This window comes from Gopherus flavomarginatus, chromosome 21 (assembly GCF_025201925.1).
Source record: "Gopherus flavomarginatus isolate rGopFla2 chromosome 21, rGopFla2.mat.asm, whole genome shotgun sequence".
Classification (NCBI taxonomy): Eukaryota; Metazoa; Chordata; order Testudines; family Testudinidae; genus Gopherus; species Gopherus flavomarginatus.
Window position 1 is genome coordinate 17,994,807 of NC_066637.1, and position 21,824 is coordinate 18,016,630.

The 21,824-nt window shown below is 38.9% G+C and overlaps 1 protein-coding gene across 1 annotated transcript in view; it reads right to left on the bottom strand.

Moving 5' to 3' along the window:
• Window positions 1–20,543, bottom strand: part of SPEN (spen family transcriptional repressor) — a 93,156-nt gene extending 72,613 nt beyond the window's left edge. The window contains exon 1 of the mRNA XM_050931298.1: window positions 20,290–20,543. Coding sequence (XP_050787255.1) covers window positions 20,290–20,372 — 83 coding nt within the window. The 5' untranslated portion in view covers window positions 20,373–20,543. The remainder of the gene's footprint in view (window positions 1–20,289) is intronic.
• Window positions 20,544–21,824: the final 1,281 nt, after the last annotated feature.

Sequence of the window (21,824 nt, forward strand, 5' to 3'; positions counted from 1 at the left end):
CATTATCAGTTAGCATAATAAAATCCTATTTACAGTAACAAGACAACAGCAAACAAAAAGCTAATTTATCATTTCCGTTTGTTTCTGCAACAGTAGATACTGATAGTGACACATCATAAGATGCGATATTACAGCAGGACACCTGCACACCTGAAATTCATTTGTCAGGTACAAAGCAAAAAGCCAAATACCTTCAGCCTCCTGAGAAGTGCAGCTGTTCTACCTGTGCAATGGCCAAACTCTCCCTCTTTTAATTATGATTATGTAACTGAAGGACACAGATCCTGACTTGTTAGAGTGCTCACAGAGTCTGAAGCTTTGTTGGCCAATCATATTCTTCTTTTCCTGCTGATATTTTTTATAATAAAATAACATGAACTGATATAATCATTATCCAGATGACTAGATCTGCCTGACTCATTTTATAACTTTAAACTAGTCCAAAAATTAGATGCCAGAGACTATTCTAAATCTGTGCTCTCTCTGTCATATTAAACAAAACTTTACTGGCTAAAGGCACAGCAATGGAAAATATACACATACTAAACTGTAACACAGGCTTCTATAATCATTCCTACAGGGTTTTTTAGCTAGCCTAGCAGAGCTTCTATTCACTTGAGTTCTAGAGTATTCCGCTATTCAGGACACATCAGTTTTATACTCCTAAATCCTTTGTGACATTTTCTGCCTAGCAGGACAATAAGGAACTAGTGCTGGTCAATGTAATGCTTCTTATATGCCAGAGGAATAACAGAATTTCCAGTTGAATCACTGCACACCCTAGCCTAGTCTATAACATAGTACATATTCAGGAATCACTTCGACAACAGCTGTCACTAACAAATCCAAAGGAAATAGTGTTTAAAAGATTTAACTATGGTTTAAAAGTCTAACAATATAGATGGGACAAAACCATCTTCTGCACCATTACATGAATGGTACAAAAAACTGTCTTGTCAACACAATCAGTAAAGGTTTTCAACACCCACTGCTGAAGACAGAGGCCATGTGACTACAAGATGAAGGGACTTAGGGTATGTGTAACAATGTAAAAAATAATAATACTGCAGCAAGTCTCAGAGCATGGGTCAATTGACTTGGACTCATTAAGGGTCTAAAAATAGCAGTGTAGACATTCCAGGTGGGTCTGAAGCCCAGATTTGGAGAACCTCCCCACTCACCAAATTTCCAAGCCTGGGCTCCAACTCCAACAGGAATGTCTACACTGCTATTTTTACCCCATAGTGCTAGCCCAAGTCAATATGGGCACTGAGATCGGGGGGGAGAAAAGAGAATGTCAGTGTAGATGTGACTTGTGTCTGTCTAGGGTCTAGCACTATATGGCCCTGACCTTGATTTGGGCCTTTGGGCATTATAATATAAATATGAAATAAAAATACACGACAGAATAAAAAGTAATAACATGTCTGACCTGATGCCTGTGTATATTTTTATCTTCATCTGTATTAATCACTGCATGCATTTACTTGTCCTACATATCTCAACATATTTTTCCATTTGTAATTATTTTCTGCATCAACAGTTACATTATGCCAAAAGTGGTACGAAACTTACAAAACGCTGCACACATTTATTATCACCCTGAGACCAGAGCAGCATCAGAAATACAAATCTTGTGAATTCCACTCTGCTAAGTCCAGTGCTCCCCTTGAAATCTGACAAAATGTTTGGTAATGCACTGATAGAAAAGAAAAGAGACAAGAGAGCTTATAAATAGATACAGAAAAAGAACTGAAGCAAATCTGAAACAAACAGAAGCTTGAAAGAGGCACTAGTAGAAATACCAGAAAACACTGAACCTGAAAAAAAACCCTTTACAAATACAGATACAAAAAGCAGCAAACAGAAGAAAACGAACTCTAAAATAATCAAGGTGACTTTAAAAAAATAAGGTGGAAAAGTTTTTTAAATGGTTTTACAAGATTTTCAGGGTAGGGAGAAGCAAGATCATATAAAAATATTTAAAAAATTGAGTGTACTTCCTTTCCACCCCAGAAGTGGCTGCATTTCAGTGGCGTGGAAGCAATTTATATATAGACACGCCCCGGGTTACGCAAACCCGCACTTATGGAAATAGTTGGGTTTTTTTCCTCCACATAATGGTCGGGTATACATTTCCAACTTATGCAAAATTCAAGTTACGCAAGGCGTCCCAGAACAGAATGCTTGTGTAATTCGGGGAGCGTCTGAAGTAATAATAGATACACATAGACTGCGTAACACTTAAGGATACTTTGAGATGAAAGATGGCATGAAAATAAATGCATCAAGTTTAGTTTGTGTTTCCCAGGGCCCAAACAAAAAAGTTTGCCTTTAAGACAGAGTAGCCTGGGTGGCAAATAGTCAACAAAAATATAACCTTGGTCCCCCGTACTTTGCAGGCTAATCAGGTTATTGGTGTAAAATTCAAAACAGGCAGAAAAAATAAAAAGCTTCAACTATAAATGCCCTAATTTACAAACTCCATAATTCACGAGAAAAATGGCACACGCGCTCTCCTTCTTAGTAAGGATTTAATAACTCATGCTGTAGTAAGATCTCCTATTATTAAGCCCTCATTACTCTATCAAATTACTCACCATACTATGCTATGAAGTTTCTAGTTGCAATCTAATAATTAAGGTTGAGTTTTGCATTGAAGTACATCAAGTACTATACATGTCAAACGAACAAGATACATACTGTAGATTATTTTTTTAATTGTGTCCTTGTCCATTCACAAAGGAAGTCTTTATCAGAGATATACTACTGTGTACGTGGGAATTCATTGTACAAAGAGTCTAAATGATCAGAGGGAATTCATTGGACTACAACACTAAACAACCAGGTTAAACCAAAAGAAAAATGGGAAAATGTAAGTAGTTTTCTCTGTCACTTCTCTTGAAGGTTCTCTGACCACTGGAGGTTGCCCAAAGCCTTGGCCCACATAAGCCGTAAGTCTGTCCCACTGGTTCTTCTAGGTTTAAGAGTTGAACCTCTTTCTAGAGCTCCTTCCCTATTAAGCCTCTATACGCAAAGTATTGTGCAGAGCTCTACAGACAACACTATATAAAGATAAGTGCCGTTATGCAGTTTCCATTAGCCTGGTAGAAAAAACAGCCCAACAAAATACCTCTGCATTTTTACACTGGGACATCTCAAATTACGTAAAAGGAGAAGGAAGAGGTTAAGAATTCTTTTCCTGCTAGAATCAGCTTTTCCTTGGTCTCCAAATTAATGTTGCAGTGCATATTCATAATTGTTAATCTTACCCTAACCAACCTGAAAATTGATGTTAGGAATACAAAGTGCAGGTTATTAAATACAAAAGGACTGACTGCTGAGTTTTACAGTTAAAGCCTGCATAAAACTTTAATTGGCACTTTCATTAGACCAACAGGATATTTTAACATTTCTTTGCACCACACAATTGCCAACTTTTTAATTTTCAGAGAACCCCAAATTAAGGTGGCTGGTTTTAGCTGTGCAACTCCTTCAGTGTTAATAACTGGTGAATAGCTACAGTACACTCCATCAGATATTTTGGAAATTGAATGAAATATGCTTATCTGGTTTCAAACAAATGGAAATCCAAAATTTTCCATTTTAAACATGAGGCCTAAAATTCATTTTCTGCTTTACTTCAAATTGAGACATGCAGTGAAAAATATTTCCATGGTATTTTCATTCATAAGGGGAAAAAACCAACAAGTTAATCAGAACTACGTTCCCAAGCTTGTAAATATATAAATTTTAATAATTCAATTCTGTCTACATTATCAGAGATACAAAACTGAATTCACTACATCCACTAAAAAGTACATTTCAAGCCAAGTTTAAACAAACGTTCAAAGAAAGGTAACCTGATGAACTCAGCTGCTAATCATTACTGCACTGCCACTCAAAACAACCTCAGAGACTGTTATAATTTAACAAATTAGATCTCAAACGCTGATTTACAAATATAGAAACTTACATAGGGCTGCTGAACCCACCAAGTAGCTGAACTTAAAAGAAGCCAAGAGCAGTATCTACTATAAACATCTCTATCCGAATTTTAATTACTACAGGTCTGATCCAAAGTCCACTGAAGTCAATAGGTGACTTTCCATTGAATTCAATGACCTTTGGATCAGGTTCTATATTGGTTCTTGGCATCGCAGAAATACCAAAAATAGCCTGATTTAATGACTACTTGTAGCAGACTGCTAACCTCATTCATGCTGCTGTCCCTTCAAGATTAATCTGACTACTTTGGAAATGTTGAAAATATCTTTAATGTAACCATTTCTGCTTACTACAATTATCAAATGATACCCTTTGATATCCTTGATTTGATCTACTGTACAAGTTTTTATTTTCTTTTGAAATTTAACAAAACACTGCAGGATTGAAATGATATTAAGACATTCTTGTAAAATAAACATAGATGTTAAGAGGCAAGCAACTCGCAAGGCCAGTTTATACCACTGATCCAAATACTGTATCTTTCTCAACACCAAGTCCAAAGTGGAGCTGATTTCTGGACCAACACTTTGTAAAGAGAAACTTGGGAGTAAAGTAAAGGTAAGAGTCCACCAATAATTTGTGGAGTACTTGCTGTCTGGTTCTGTAGAGCAGACTGGTCTCATGGTGCTGGCTTTCCATGTTTCCAAGATGGTACATCACATTAAAGACAGCCAAAATATATATCAAATGCTTTTCTACTATTACTTTTCCCTGTAAGCAGCTATAGTTGCCATAGGGATGTTAAAGCAATTGTGAGTGAGAAGGGAGGTGGTCTGCATGATTATGAATGGGAGAGTTCTCTTTAGATCCAGTTCACACTATGCAAAAGTTTGAGAAATTCTATATTAGCTTCATCAGCACACCATGCAAGAATTAAAGCCACTGACATCATGGGAACACTAGCATCCTGTGTTTACTATGGGAACAGACAGTATGAAGGCAATGATTCAGAGAAGTCCTTTAATTATCCCACTCCTATTGTTTTCCAGTAGCAGTGCTTCTGGATAGCAATATTCTTCCAGCTCTGCTTCTCCAAAATTTGTTTACAGAGACTTTTATTGAGCTTCCAGCCCCCAGGGTGGATAAATATTAATGATTATTTAAATAAAGAAAAACTTATTTAAATTGATGTTTATTTTGTTAAGTTATAATAAACTTGTTTTACAAATAAACTTGCTTAAAATGAAATCTGAATTTAATACAAAAAATAAGGTCTAAAATTATAAACTCTTAAAACATTTAAACAAAAAAAATAAATCCATAAGTCCATGAGCCTCTATCAAAAAAACTTGAGTTAAAGGCTACTTTTCTATATAAAGAAAGAATCAGGGAAAAAACATCCAACTTTTGAGGTCAAGCTTTACCAATTCGCACAATAGCTCATGTACTGTATTAAGGGCTTACTCTGGTTCAATAAAAATATTAAACATACAAAACATATAAATTCCAGTTACCATCCTAATGCAGCTTGACACAAATCATGAGCAAAAAGTTAATCCAGTAAATAAGCAATATATTCACCACCATTTTCTAACATACTAAAAATGAAAAATTTATAGAATCTGAAAATATTAAACTATATAATTGCTTGAATATATACTTATAGTGTACCTTCCTAGGTAGTAAAAAGATGTACCAAATATAAAGTGAAGGCTCTTAGTTGTAAATCAACATGTTTTAATGCTCACCTCAACCAATGAGAATGTATTTTTCTTTAGGAATTAAGTACAAATGGAAAAGTTAATTTAAAAAATTATTTAAATCAAGGCTTTCAATTTGGTGATTTAAATCTCCCTGATTTAAATGAATCCACCCTGCCAGCCCTTAGCAAAAAACAGCAGTTCTTGAGGGTGTTCTCACTAGTAGTACTTCTCCCAGCAAGCATGATGCTTCAGGGAGCCCTCAACTTCAACAGTAGCAACCATTAAAGAATCAGTTTATGAAAACCATTAAGGTGATTTATGTGACAAAACTGAATTTTTAATATAGCTTCCCCACTTTTATCTTAGCCCAGCTAATTAGCCATATGCACTCTTCCCAAAGTGCTCATGGGGCATATAAAGGTTGCATAGAGCCAGAGGAGGAATTTAGCAAAGTCTTGTATCAGGCCAGATGGGCAAGTCATCCATTTCTTCGGTTTTCATTTTCAGCATGAACTGTTTCAGAATGTATCATTCTGTAAGCTTATTGACACCACGGCTATCAATGATTGGTTGTTTGGGGGTTGTTTTCTGTGGGAAATCTCTCAACTTTGGCTATCAACAGTAGGCATACTAAGGAGTCAGGGCACATGTGTTTTTACCATCATGTCAGTGGAAACACCTGTCCGCTGTCCACACTAGCACACCATCAGCAGAGGTGCACTGATGGAAGATGATAAAAACACAACATAGACAGTCAATGGCACTTTTTGTATCTGGGTTATCCAAGAATGACGTGCTAAATACTTTTGACACCCTACACAGTAAATCTTTGCTGAACTTTGTTTTCATTTTTGCTCTACAATTCTCATTTAACATATTTCAGGAGATGTATTAGGAACACTGCAAAGTCAGCACATGAAAGATTTTAGTTTTACTTCTGTTACAAAGTCATCTTTTTGATGGGGTGGAAAGCTTTTAGAAATATGATTATACATAAGGGAAGTAAAATGATCAAGTGTATGGGTAGAACAGCAAATGTTTTTACACTGTTTGATGTAATGTTTTTACATGGTGGTGTGGGGAAAAGGAACATAGTTCTTTAAGAGCCAGGACATAGAATATTAAGGTTGGAAGGGAATTTAGGAGATCATCTAATCCAACCTCCTGCTCAAAGCAGGACCAATCCCCAACTTTTTTTTTTTTGCCCCAGATCCCTAAATGGCCTGTTAAGGATTGAACTCTCAACCCTGGGTTTAGCAGGCCAATGCTCAAACCACTGAGCTATCCCTCCCCCCCATCTTCCTATGCCATACATAAAAGCAATTTGCTCTGATGGAAGAAACCAAGGCAGCAAGAATATGCAACTGGGCAAACAGGGATGGGCCTCTGTACTCACTGACCTCCATTATACACATATGAAACACTAATCAAAGTTGTACACGCCTCCAAGAGCGGAACTTGGCTCAATATAGTTAAGTAATAATCTTAAATAATGCATTCGACGAAGTGGGTATTCACCCACGAAAGCTCATCCTCCAATACGTCTGTTAGTCCGTAAGGTGCCACATACCATGCCATCCTTACTTCTGCGCTGCTGATGGTGGCAGCTCTGCTTTCAAAACTGGGCTCCCAGCCAGCAGCAGCCACTCTCCAGCTGCTCAGCTCTAAAGGCAGTGCTGCCACCAGCAGCAGTGAAGTAGTAAGGGTAGCAGTACTGCAACGCCTCCTACAATAACCTTGAGACCACCTCACAACTCCTTTTTGGGTCAGGACCTCTACAATTACAACACAGTGAAATTTCAGATTTAAATAGCTGAAATCATGAAATTTACTATTTTTAAAATCCTACGGCCATGAAACTGACCAAAATGGACACTGGACTTGGTAGGGTCCTAGCTACAGGGAATATTTCACATGGACCTACTAAAATAGTTTCTTCCCAGAAATTGCTCATTGGTGTTGAGAGGCTATCCATTCCTGTTAACTTTTCCTATAAAGACCACTTTACAAAGATATCAACCAACTGCCTTGTAACCAAGATAGTTTGGGAGCCTCTGTGCCATTTCTTAAGTAGGAAGAGGTGCAATGATTCACAGGACTTGCAGGCGTAGTCACGAATTCTGGAAGTTCATCTTCTCCTGAAATTTCAAAATTTTCAATGCAAAGAGGAAAACTTCCCCTATCACCCTGAAACTTAAAGAGTTATTTCTCAGTTCACAGCCACTGTGTGCTAGGTAGTTTTGGAAATTCCACCTAAATATGTGATTATGAGCCTATTTAAGTAGGATTTTCAAAACAACCCAAGGAACTTAAAAGCACAAGTCCCATGGACTGCAAACTGCAAACCTAAGTGGAAGAGGAGGAAAGCTGAAATACTTTAACCAGGCTATACTGACTTATGAATATTCAATCAGAAGGTAGTTTGCCAATACAATACAGGCTAGTTGCCTATCAATTTTGTTTGAGTTGGTGCTGGTCTCACAGTAAGAAGATAAATGAAGACTTTTACATGTCTTTTGTAGCATGGATGAGCAGTTTAAATCTGAAACTTCTTAGAAAAAATTATGTAAAATCTGAAATTCTACAAACTATAATCAAGTAGAAAACATCCATGGTTTGTCATTTACAACTATAGAACAGTCAGAAAGAATAACAATTAAAATACTATGTTGATTCAAATATAGTTATTTTTCCTAAATTCTTTTTATCCACCCTGCGGTGGAGACATTAATATTAGCTCAATCATGTTTGATTGGAAGCTACATATTTTTACCTATCTAGAGGGAATGGATCTCTCACTCAAATTCAAACCACTCCAAAACCAACATATGCTAAATTAAATTATAAATTTGAAATCACTGGTGCTTTTTGAAGAAGCTAAAGGAGGATCCATTTCAGAAAGGAGAATTTATTTGATACGCATAATACTAAATGATGAAAACCCACCTGGCATCCAGATCTGACTCCAAATTATGTATGGGGGAGGGGATAGCTCAGTGGTTTGAGTACGGGCCTGCTAAACCCAGGGTTGTGAGTTCAATCCTTGAGGGGGCCACTTCGGGATGTAGGGCAAAATCAGTACCTGGTCCTGCTAGTGAAGGCAGGGGGCTGGACTCGCTGACCCTTTGGGGTCCCTTCCAGTTCTAGGACACAGGTATATCTCCATATATTTATTTTTTTAATATGTCTACCATCATCCTCCCAAACTCACGGACATGAGGTCCCTACAACCAATTTGGTACAGTCTCCAGCTATGGATATAGGTAAGTAAACCCATTTGGTGTAGTAGATGATGTTGGAGATCAATTATTATTCTGCCAAAACAGTTCTGCCACTCTTCTGGCTTTGAAATGGTTTATGCTGAGCAGTTCCAATATTGCGCCAATAAGATTTAGAAGTTCATGCTTTGTGACTAGGCTCACATTTAGTACATCACATCAAAAATGAGACCAAGAAAGTTTTAGCATTAGTTTACAAAATTAAAATATTTTTCAAAGTTGTTATACTGTTATATATACACTGTTATACTGTTCCTTTTTTAAAAAAAAAAAATGCAAACAAAAGCATAGTTTCCTTTGCCTTTAACACAAAAGTTTATATTGGGGTAGGCAACCTATGGCACGTGTGCCGAAGGCAGCACGCAAGCTGATCTGCAGTGGCACTCACACTGCCCAGGTCCTGGCCACCAGTCCAGGGAGCTCTGCATTTTAATTTAATTTTAAATGAAGCTTCTTAAACATTTTAAAAACCTTATTTACTTTACATACAACAATAGTTTAGTTATATATATTATAGATTTATAGAAAGAGACCTTCTAAAAATGTTAAAATGCATTACTGGCACGCGAAACCTTAAATTAGAGTGAATAAATGAAGACTCGGCACACCACTTCTGAAAGGTTGCCGACTCCTGGTTTATATGGCTAATATAGTTGATGAAGGCTCTTGGATTATGTGAAAGTCAAATGCCATGTTGCCTACATTGTGAGTTTTTGTAGCTAGTTTTTAAGAGAATAAAGAAACACTTTTCCAATTCAAGCACATGATTCCCCACTCAATGTATGCACAAGATGCCTCAGTTGGCACATGACCAGGATTCAACACCAAATCTGGTCCACTGGTTGGATCGTTAGCTTCCCCGGCTTGAGCCAGGTCACAACCTACCTTCCGGTTGACACTGAAGAGTTGGGTCCTTGGTAATGTAGGAGTCTGAGAAAAGTATAGCAGAAGCCAACAATATGATTTTACACAACAATGCACATTTCCAAGAGTTCTGTTTTATGAAATATGTTTCAGATTAGTTCATACACACTGTCTTCATAATAACGATTGTATTCAGTTACCAGGTTAGTTTCTAGTTGTCCTTTTACTTTGGTACATGAGAGTTTATTCTTTAAAAAGAAGCAAATATCTACAATGGTCGGTGATGGGACACTACAGAATTCTTTCCCAGATGTCTGGCTGTTGGGTCTTGCCCACATGCTCAGGGTCTAACTGTTCGCCATATTTGGGGTTGGGAAGGAATTTTCCTCCAGGTCAGATTGGCAGAAATCCTGGAGGTCACTTGCAGATTTAAACTAGTAAATGGTGGATTCTCTGTAATTTAAGGTCTTTAAACCATGATTTGAGGACTTAAGTAACTCAGCCAGACGTTATTCGTCTATTACAGGAATGGGTGGGTGAGGTTCTATGGCCTGCAATGTGCAGGTCAGACTAGATGATCATGATGGTCCTTTCTGACCTTGAAGTCTATGAGTAAGACTTTAATGTTGTGTTGTGTTTTTAAGGACAACTATGTTTTGATTTGTTACATGGAGAAGTCTCTCTTTAAAAGTTTACATTTTTATTCCTTCATTCCAAGATTTTATATAACATGTGCTGCAATTATAGAGTACAGTAGATTGAATAAAAACCATCAAAATATTGAAGCTGTGACACTATTAGCACATCAAGTAAAGTAGCACTACCGCTAAGATATCACTGTAAAACAGCATTAATGAAGTTTTGGTCAGACTAGGGGAGCCCAATGTTATTGATAACCACCCACAGAAGATTGAGTATACTTCAAACAAACAGGGAGGTGAAACACTTTTGTAGTCCCACTATTATCGCAGTATGATCATTAGGTTTTAAAGATGACAAGCAAGCTATTTGTTAGTCCAGTTTACAAAATAGTGACCTTTGTCTAAAGCTAACCATTTACAACGACCAACAGTACAACACAAAGATCTTGTGAATGTAAGCCATTAACCAGTTGTACAATATTTGATTTCTCAGCTTCAGCATCACATTTCCCAAGAGTTTTAAACTGGCATGCTGAAGAGGTGGCTAAACAAATCAGATTATAGTGATTAAATAATTATATTTTCTAATTTATTCCTTATTTCACTGTTTAAATATTTTCCTTTTTCTTCAATTGTCATCTGAGAACACCATGAAAGCTCACAATTAATCTCCCTCCAATGAAGAATGCACTAAATAACCAATAAGACAGATTTTGCTAGTTGGCACTGGGTAGCAAAAACAAAACTCAACCAACAAAACACCAGCGTCACAAGGCAGCTTCTGAAAGTCTCAGTTCCAAACTCCTCCTCCTTGAATGAAGCAATCTGCTCTTCACTACAGTGTTGAAAGATAGTAGAGAAGAGACAGAAATATCTGTACAACTTTGTTCTGACATTTCCCCACTTCCTCAAGGATTCACCAGGAAATAATCTTTTTAAATTGTTTATTTCTACTTTGGAAGTGGATTTAATTAAGCCAGTTCTGGGTTGCTGGGAAAACATGAAGGTGCTACAGCTACATGGATATATAATCATCTCAACCCTTGATGGATGCCATTTATGCTAAATAATCTGTTCCAGCTTGTATGACACTGTGACACTTGTATCTGGGTCATTGAGTAAGTTTTCCAAACCTGAAAAAAAGGTCGGTGTAAGTGCAAAAGCTTGTCTCTCTCACCAACAAATGTTGGCCCAACAAAATAAATTATCTCACATATCTTCTCTATTTCTTAGAGACAACAGTTGCACGTTCATAGGGAGCACACTGATATCTAGATGGCTAGGATACAGACAGGTTTCTTGGAAATGGAATATGGCCTCCTGTAATGCTGAAAGTCCCTAGGTCTCCTGGCATATACCCTACTCCTCAAGCATAAATTATGCTCACCACAGTACTCTATCAGATGTTAGTTGAGTTTTCAATATTAAAAGAAATTTCCATGTGCACTCATGGACCAACTCTCTTTACATGCTCTCTGACGTGGTTTAAGTAGACGGGTTACCTTATACTATATTACTGACAACCTAGCACTCTTCTTGGTTATATTCTTTCTTTTGCTGGTAGAATCAGTGGTGGTGCAGGAAGTCACTGACCACCTCAACGCAATCCAAAAATGTAAGATTATATAGTAAAGAATCTGGAGTAATCCGTTATCACTGAGAGAAATACATGCCTGTTTCTCTAAGATATTTAATGTAGTTCTAGGTTACTAAAATCTTATGTTTGACTTAGATTTTCCCCCTTCCTGCATGTTAAGATCATCCATGTAACTGTTGGTTACTGCTCCTTTAGTGTTCACTTCAAACTGAATGCGTTCACTAACACATGGTAAGAAAACACTATTTCTACAGTGCATCTTCAATAAAAAGCAAGGTGCATTCTCACCTTGTGTTAGCCAACATGTGTTAACTAATCCACGGTAAAAATCATACACACAAATGTTTGTAGCTGCCACATGTGTTAGCAGCTTGAAGTAAACACTGCAAACTACTTTGCTTTCACTAGGATTTTCCCTTGTGTTTATTACTTGTTAGTGGACAAGGTAAGAACACACTTTTTTCCCCCTTAGTGGAGCCAAGGCCCACATATGAATTCACCTTAGGATGACAGGGTCACATGCCCAAAGAGCTTTACATGAGTTTACATTGCATGTAAAATTACATGGCATCAGGATTCTGTTTGCACTGCAACATTAAAACTTTCAAGTAAATAATATTCCACTATCTTAAGTTGAAGAATGGATTTAATATCGGTGCATCTCCCAAGACACTCAAAATTATGATGAAATCATTTCCATAAAACACAAATCAGCATGATAATGAATATTTAAGAAAGGATCCAAACGGAATCAGAGTCCAACAATTATCCCAACGGAACCAAAATTTAGCAGTTAAATATGATCTAAACCAGTGCTTTTCACTATTTTTGAAGCGGGGGCAACTTTGAAGCAGCTGGAAAATTCACAGATTATAAGCTATTGAAGAACATCCCTGAAATGACTAAGTCTTCGGGAAGAGGTCGGTGGTTGCAGACAGAACCACTTGACAATATGCCTAGCAACTCCATCACAGAATCCTAAAAGGATATTTAGAAATCAGTGCTCATGGCCTTCAGGGGATCAAGCTTAGTTAGGAACAAATGCACAGCAGAAGTAGTTTAGGAGATTAAGTCAAAATGATAAAGAAACAGGAGAAACTCCACTGGCACCAGTAACACTGACTGCCTCATAGATATAGTCAAATGAGGCTTCATTCAACACTTAAGGCATACACACTGCAGCAGAACATCTGGCAAAGATGCTTCATGCCAATGGGAGACAACTCTTTCCTCGGCATAATAAAATCACCTATGTGACTGGTAGAAGCAGCTATATCGGCGGGAGAAGCTCTCCCACTGACAAAGCGCTATCCATACCACCACTTACATCAGTGTGACTTATGTCGCTTGGGGGGTTGTTTATTCACACCTCTAAGCCACAAATTCTGATGACATAGGCTTTTCCCATTGCTAAGGCTATTTGAGAAAAAGTAGGTCTTGTGGTTTAAGGCATTGGACAGAGACTCACGAGAGCTGGGTTCAACTCAACTCAGAGATTTCCTGAGTGATCTTGAGAAGTCATTTAATCTCTCAGCTCCTCACCTGAAAAATGGGAATACTATTTCCTCTCTCACACCTTTTTCTCCATCTTCTCTATCTATATTTTAAATTCTTTGTATTTGGGACTGTCTTACTATGCATATGTACAGTGCTCAACAAAAGTGGGCCCTGATATTGACCAGAGACTCCAGGCACTACTGTAATAAAATACATCCTATCTTTAGCTTTATTGCTCCCTCCCTGCACCCCAAGAAAGACCACCTTTAAAATATGCTTCAGCACTTACTTTAAAATGTGCTTAATGGCTGCTTTCAACAAAGAAATATAGCCATAAAACACTCACAAGTTTCACTGCTGATGTGGGGATTGTTAATGAAATATGAAAGCACTTTTACTTGTTTGAAGTTAAAAACAAGCCACAAAATTCTATGTTATTTCATTCAAAATAAGAGAACATAATCAGAATTCACTATGACCCTCTTTTATTAAAAAAAATAAAATAAAATCCCGAAATATTAAGCCTGGAAAGGAATGTTTAGTTTTATTTTGAAGATATAGTTGATTTAGTGAGGTCATCTTTATGTTTACATTTGAACTGATGTACCAGAGTACCACTGCTAATTATAAGTAACAAAACTTGTTTTGCAGACCTGAGAACATAGTACTTTGGTTTCATGGTTGGAGAATTTTACTAGGAAAACTATTACTACTGCTATTATTATTGGCCCAATCCTGTTCTCATTTAAATCAATAGCAAAGACTGCCAATATTATGTTCAGAAAAGCATCTGCATTAAAAATAATGGTAGTTTCTTACTCAACAGTTCTGATCCCTGTACACATTCCAGATCATATCTGCTTGGCATTCTGACAAAGTAAAGTTTGCTCTGGTTAGCAGTACAGAGCCAATACAGCCATTGGAGACCACACTGGATTCTATTCTGCCCCTTACACCATTCACAGAATTGTTGACCAACTTCAACTATATAATCTTTATTTATCAGTGGCAACTCATAAGCCATAAAGCACACAACTTGACTCTATGTTACAACGCTAGAATGAGTTTGAACTATTTGCCATTAGAAAATTTTATTTTATTTTTTTTTTGGTAAACTGAACAAAATGAGATATGGAAGTAAATGAAAACAAACATGGAATCTCCACAATGCCCCTTTTACAGAATGACTCTTCAAAGTGTAACCATATTTCAAAGGACATGAATTGTTAAATAATAGATTCTGTTTCCATCTTGCCCTCCACATGAAGTGAAGACAACCTGAAGCCAAAGAACACAAGGTTTCTAAAACGTGCTTGGAACAACATTAACAGTTATGTAAAATATTTGCATTAGGCCTTTTTTGAGCTGTAACTTTAAGAACTACAATATAAATAGTATTTGTGTTTCTTTAAACTCACAATATTGGCTCGGAGAACATCTTCCTATTGCACAGGCTAATATTTCCCACACAATAAAGAAGTGTGCATATCAAAATAACATGACCCCTAATGATTTAAAGAGTTTCATTGGTCTTTTCCATTTAAAATGCAAACAGTTGAGGCAAAGCAACAGGTCTTTGCATAACCAAAGGGAAAAAACAGGGAGAAAGCATGGAAGAGTGGCATTTGTGCTATGGACAAATGTTACTATATTTAGTCTCCTTGTTCTGCAAGCTGCTGGGCATCTGTTTCAGTAATGGTGAATGATTTTTTTCTACCATTCAAGAGTGCAATAATCTGGGTTCATTTTAATTATTGCAATGAAGAAACACCTTCACTCACAGCTAAATATTCTGTTTTAATGAAGACTGAATTCCAGCATCAGAGATCATAACATGAAATATACTATTTTAAGAACAAGCTTCCCTGATTTCCTGTGCTAGTTGAAAGCCTTGAAAGAGTTTAAAGAAAAGATCCGAGATACAATGGAAAATGAAATGTAATCAGTCAGTAATTGTATATTTTGAAGCCTATATGAAAAATACACAAATACAGTGTGTGCACACATAAGCTGGCCCAAATATTTTTAAATTCGCAAATGGTAATTTATCAGCAACCTGTTCAAAACAGCAAGATAGAAATATGCTTTGAAAAAAAGATTTTACAGACATTCTGTGCACAGAAGTCACCATCAGTCACAATTCTTGACAAGTATCAGAGGGGTAGCCGTGTTAGTCTGGATCTGTAAAAGCAGCAATATATATACCTGCCCCTGGAAATTTCCACCACATGCATCTGAAGAAGTGGGTATTCACCCACGAAAGCTCATGCTCCAAAACGTCTGTTAGTCTATAAGGTGCCACAGGATTCTTTGCTGCTTTTACAATTCTTTACAACTCCACTATTCTCCTCCAATTTAAGACAAGTATTTACCAAAGAATATTGCTTCAATTTATGCAAAAGAAAACTGAATTTTAAAAGAGTAGTACTGATAAAATATTGGAAGAAACTGCTGCTGCAAAGCATTTATATTTATGTCTAGTTAAACCTCTCCCAAAATATGAAGAAAGAGACTGCAAACCAAAGTGAGCAAAATTTCCCTAAGTTACAATTAATAAAAATGAAAGTCTCTCCCACTCAGAACACTTACTGTGTCTTCTTAAAACTAGCCATTTCAGTTACAGTACAGTACTGAAAATATTTAGCGTGAGATTGTAATTGCAAAAAAGATTTAATTTACACATATGCTTATATATGAAAATGACAATATATTTCAACTGGAAAAAACTAGTATAAATACTGGTACACTGAAATTACATATATAACTGACACTGGCTATTCCTTGGCTGTATCTAATATTTATTATAGTGATATATTTTTGACAAATTCTCTTTTCTGCTTCTGTAACTACAACTTTGTAATACTGCTCTGTCAGCTTCTTTGCATATTCTTTCCTGTTCTCGGACTGGGGGATGGGTGGGAACTTGATTTAGCCAAGATCAGCTAAATCTGAAAAGAGCTCCAAACTAAAGAGCCTATCTTTCCAAGAAGCCAACCTTATACATTACATATCCAAGCTCAGGCAGCTGCCTTTCATATGTATATGTCCAGCAAAGCTAAGCTCCTGCCACAATAAAACAAGACTGCAATACAATTATTGGGTAACTTGTCCCTTCCCCCACTCAGCTAACCAACATACAAAGAAAGGCTTGCTCTATTGTGCACATACAGTACCCTTGATGATCCCGCTGCTAACTGAAACTTCATTCAACAGATATTTTAAGCAACAAAATATTTAGTAATTTAGAGAGCTAAAAACAGCTCAAACCAATGTACGGTATTAAATAAAAATATTAAACTAATACCTATATCAGTGGCCAAATGTTTAGATTTTCATACCCCTATTACTGATTTGGAGGGTGTGTGTACACACATATATAAATGCATGGTTTGGAAGTGGGATTTTTGTTTTTAAGAACCAGCTAAAAATCTAAATTGTAAAGACGACTCAAGTTGTGCAGAAATGAAAGGCTTTGCCTAAGCTATGTGCATTTCCTTCCAAAACGAATGATCAAAATTCAGAAAGATAAAAACAAAAAAAGTAATTAATTCAGATCCTGCCATTTTCCTGATCGATCTCTAAGCAATAGTACCATGGCAACTTTTTCCTGCTTTAAAAATGTCATGAAAAAAAGGAAAAATATCAGAATGCCAAATTTTCAATTTTATTTGAGTACTCCTCATCTTTGCTATTTAAATTCAATCATGCTTGGAACTAAGTTTTAGAATATACATTCTAGAGTAACCCATGTGTTTGTTTATTCCCTGATCACCTACATAACTAAAATTATGGTTAATACAGACTCACTCTACCATGAAGATCAAAGTAAATGTTCTGTGTATAAGCCTTAATGATAGGAATATGAACTTCTGATTAATATTATCAACGTAATTAATGATCAGGGTTCCAAAGGCACAGAGGTGTTGTTTTCTTTAGTTTCATGCAATGTTAACAGATCTGTATGGCTGAATTTCCTCCCTGCTCTGAGTAACTATCATGCTCCTATCTAGTTTTAAACCATTTCCAATTCATTTTGTGACCCGTCCTATCACACAATTTATACTCTTCATACAATCCAAATGCGAACACTATGTAAGTATGAATATATCAGGAATGAGCCTCTACCAAACCATCTAGTTGGTGCCTAAAAAGACGCGAAGGGACTCCTTTATAGATCACATCTTTGTATACACACACACACCATGAACTCTACTCATTTCTTGACAGTCTAAGGTGTGCAAAGGAAAATAAAAGTAAGTCTTGCAACTAAATGCAGTTATGATCAGGGAGCCTAGCGAAGCCTCTTGCTACGCAGCTCCTGCTGCTGCCTCCTTTTGCAGTTTCACCACCTCCTTCTGTGCAGCAGGAGATCTGCTCTGCTCTTTCCCACATAAACTGAGTCCTAGCCGCCATTTTAGAAAGTCATTCACACAAGCCAGACCGCTGCACCATCCACCACTTGAAAAGAAATCTCTCTTTGAATGTTTCCTCCTTCCCTTTCCCTGCCTCTGCACTATAAAAGGGACACACCAAAAAGCAAGAAAATGCTCTCTTGGACAGACAGAGTTGCCAAGGCTAGCAGCATGTCACTGATCAGCAAATGCTGCAATGCACGTGTTTGCACATTTGTGCATGTGAATTTCCCATCCACTGAAAACAGTGCAATGACAAGACAGACATCTCTTACAGGGAAGATGACTGAGAGCAAAATACTAACACAAATCATTTTACATATATCCTCTCCAGCAACATGCATTAAATCTGCTCATTCTCGTATAAATTCAATATTTCATATACAAGGATTTCAAGGGTAGCAAGTGGGGAAAGCCCAGCTAACAATTCTTACTAAATAACTCTGCCTAATTCCTGATTCAAATCACAATCTCTTGCTTTATTCACGTCCTAGTTTAAAATAATGGGGGACTGATCACAAATGGGCGCACGCGCACACACACTATGCCTAGTTTAAGTGGTTATGAATGAGCTTACTATTCACAAACCCTGCTTTACATGCAGACATGCACGCTTCCAAGATGAAGATTTAATATCGAAGATCAAGCAACCACGAAAATAATCTTCCATTAAAAAAAGCCATAGGGCAGCTCTCCTGCTCCTTTTTCCATTTCCCTGTCGAAGCTCCCCATGTGTTAGTAACCAAGTCTATTTTTCCCATGGTGACTCACTATTAAGGACGCTCTGTAATATTCCTACACTAAGCAGTAGTAAGGCAGATTAAACAGAAGTTTAAGAACCCTTTAGGAGTGTGAGAATAGACCCAATCCAGGCTATTTATAATGCACATCTAGAACTTATTTCTTTTTTCCTTATTACTCTTTTAACAAGGTTCTAGTGCAGTTTGTTAACCTTATAATGACACTTCCAAAAAGCACTCTTTAATCTTCCACCCACTAAATGTAATCCCTCAAAACAGATAAAACAAACTATTTGGTTAAATACCACTAAGACCAGACAGATGAACACAAACCTTTTTCTAAGCTTTCATATTTTAAGAGAAAAATATGAAGAGGTGAGGAAAAATACAAAAGCATGCAAACTACTGTTCCATTATGGCCTATGTGATTGGGGTTATAGAATATATATAGCGAGAGAATATGGAATTTATAAACGTAAAAAACAATACCAGCTCTGAAGAGCTCTGTGTAAGCTTGACCCTTTCGCCAACAGAAGTTGGTCCAATAAAAGGTATTACCTCACCCACCTTGTCTCTCTAAAACAATACCAGTCCACATTCCAGTATTATAAATTCCAGAACACTGTTTCTTAGTGAAAGGATCCACTGGGAGTTGGCTTCTTCAAGCATTTCTGTGATCTTCAGTTTCACCTTTGTATTTCCAAGCACTTAAGTTCCCATCATTCACTTTACAAACCTCTTAGTTAAATTTCATTATAAAGCATCTAACCAAAGATGCAAGGGGGTTACAGTCACTTGCTCACACCTGAGTGCAAGGTATCCAGCTACCTTCAGTAATGGAATGGGTTGATATGAAGAAGAAAAAAAAAATGTAAAACAAAAACCCTCTTCATTTAAACACTGAGAAAGGATTTTTAAAACCATGGCACCAAGAAGGAAGATGAGCAGCCTCTGAGGGTAAAAATTGTTTCCAACATAATTGTACCTCACAAAATATCCCATCCACGTAGAAAATACCGAAGTCCCTCTTTTCATCTGGCTTTTCCATCCTTGGATGTTTCTGCTCCTGCTAGTCCTTGGCTCAGCGAGGCTCCAATATTTCTCCATGAAGCTCCTTCCGCATTATAAACCTCCAGGATTTTATCGTACAGGAGACCACAAAGATCTTCACCGCGGTGCAGGGACGCGTACAGATATTTTGGTTCTCCTCTGACACCCACAACCCCCCACACACACACACACAAACCTTCTCGCCTGGGATCAGAGCGATTTCCACACACAGTCCATGGGGGTGAGTATCCGCAGGAGTTGCTATGATACCCTGAGACAGATTTTCCCATCCCTTCGCCGCTGGCTCCATGCTGGGTGAGGGGAAGCCATAGAAGATCCTGTTTTCTCCAAGCTCCTGGGCTATTCTGGGGCAGCGGGGGGCATGCACAGACCGTGCCCCCTCCCGTAACAGCTCCGTGCCCAGGAAGGGGGGGAGCCACACGCAGATCCCCCCCCAGCTCATACACTGGGGGCGCAGCGCGCACAGACCCTGGCGGAGAAACCCCTTTGCGCTCCCCCCCCAGATGAGGGGCCCCACCTGCCCCCCCCGTTCACTCACCGCTTGAAGTGCTCGATGATCTTCTCCTCGCGCACGTTCTCCGGTAAGTTGCCCACCCAGAGGTGCCTGGTTTCCCGGACCATGCTGCGCCGCGCCGGCCCCCCCGCGCCCCGGCCTGTGCCCTAGTGCCAGGAGCTGCCTCCCCTCGCGGCGGCGGACACCATCCCTCGGGGCCCCTGCTGCGGGCCGGCGGGCTGCGGCTCCCCTCCTGGCTCCCCTCAGCGGCGGCGGCAGCGCGGCGCCCCCTCCCCCTCGCGCTCTCTCGCGCTCTGTGGCGGCTCCGCTCTCCCCGCTCCCTCTCACACCGCCGCCAAGCCCGGCGCAGGCGCACTCCCGGCCTGAGGGGGGGGAGGGAAGGGAAGGGAGAGGGGAGCGCTTGCTCCCAACGCCCTGGGCCGGCAGCCTCCCGGCCTCACTGCGCACGCGCCCAGCTAGAATGACTCGTTTTCCTCACGCCACTGCGCCTGCGCCAAGAAAAGGTGGGGGAGATGGGAGTGAGGCGTCCGGTCCCTTCCCTTCCCGCTCCCACTGGAGTCAATAGGGAGCACGTTGTGCCATTGAGTTCAATAGGGACAGGGGGGCATGGACCTTGGGAGCGGAACTGGGGCCACTGACCCTCTTTGCACCATATAGTTGGCTGCATTTAGGGGGCAGGGAGTCTGCTTAACCCTTCATGCCTTGGTGCCTTCCCTCCTGCAGCATCCCATCCCATCCCACCCCACCCCACTCCGGCTGGGTCTCCACTGCCCCGGCGCGCAGCACAGAGTCTGGAGTTCCTGGAGAAGAGCCCTGTGTCGCTACAGACCGCCTCCTCCTTCGCAGAAGCCGGACCAATAAAAAGTATTTCCTCACCCACCTTGCCTCTTGAATTTGCTCGCACCCACAAAGCCCTTGGGGGTAAACGCTGATCTCAGACATGCCAGTGTAAAGCCGGGGCTACTCCATGGAAGTGGATCGAGTTATTCAGCATTTCCACCAGTGTAACAGCACAACGTCGGGCCCTTTTTTGTACAGCTAGGAATAAATTAACAACACACAGCAGCCAGTCTCTGACTAGAGAGTAGAAAAGTGATAGCAGTACATGGTGCTTCAATACCAGCCTGATATGTACCATAGAAATACCGTAAATAGAGTACAAATAAATCAGATTTTCATCCCAGGTGACATCTTAAATTAGAGTTAGGAACACAGGTATCACTAGACAGGATCATACCCAAACTGCTACTTTGAGCAGGGGGTTGAACTAGGTGACCCGAGGTCCCTTCCAACCCTGATAGTCTATGAATCTATGATCCTCTAGTCCAGCATGTTGTCTGACAGTGGCCAGTACCAGATGCTTCAGAGGAAGATGAAACATTCCCGCTCTAGGCAAAAGTGGGATAATCTGTCCCTCATGTTAGGTCTCATCCTGATCTAACAGAGATCGGCTTAATCCCTAAAGCATGAGGTTTCAAATTACACATATTTTAAAATATTTACATAGCAACTTTCTCCCCCAAAGGCACTATACAGTAATAATCCTGTGCAACATTACT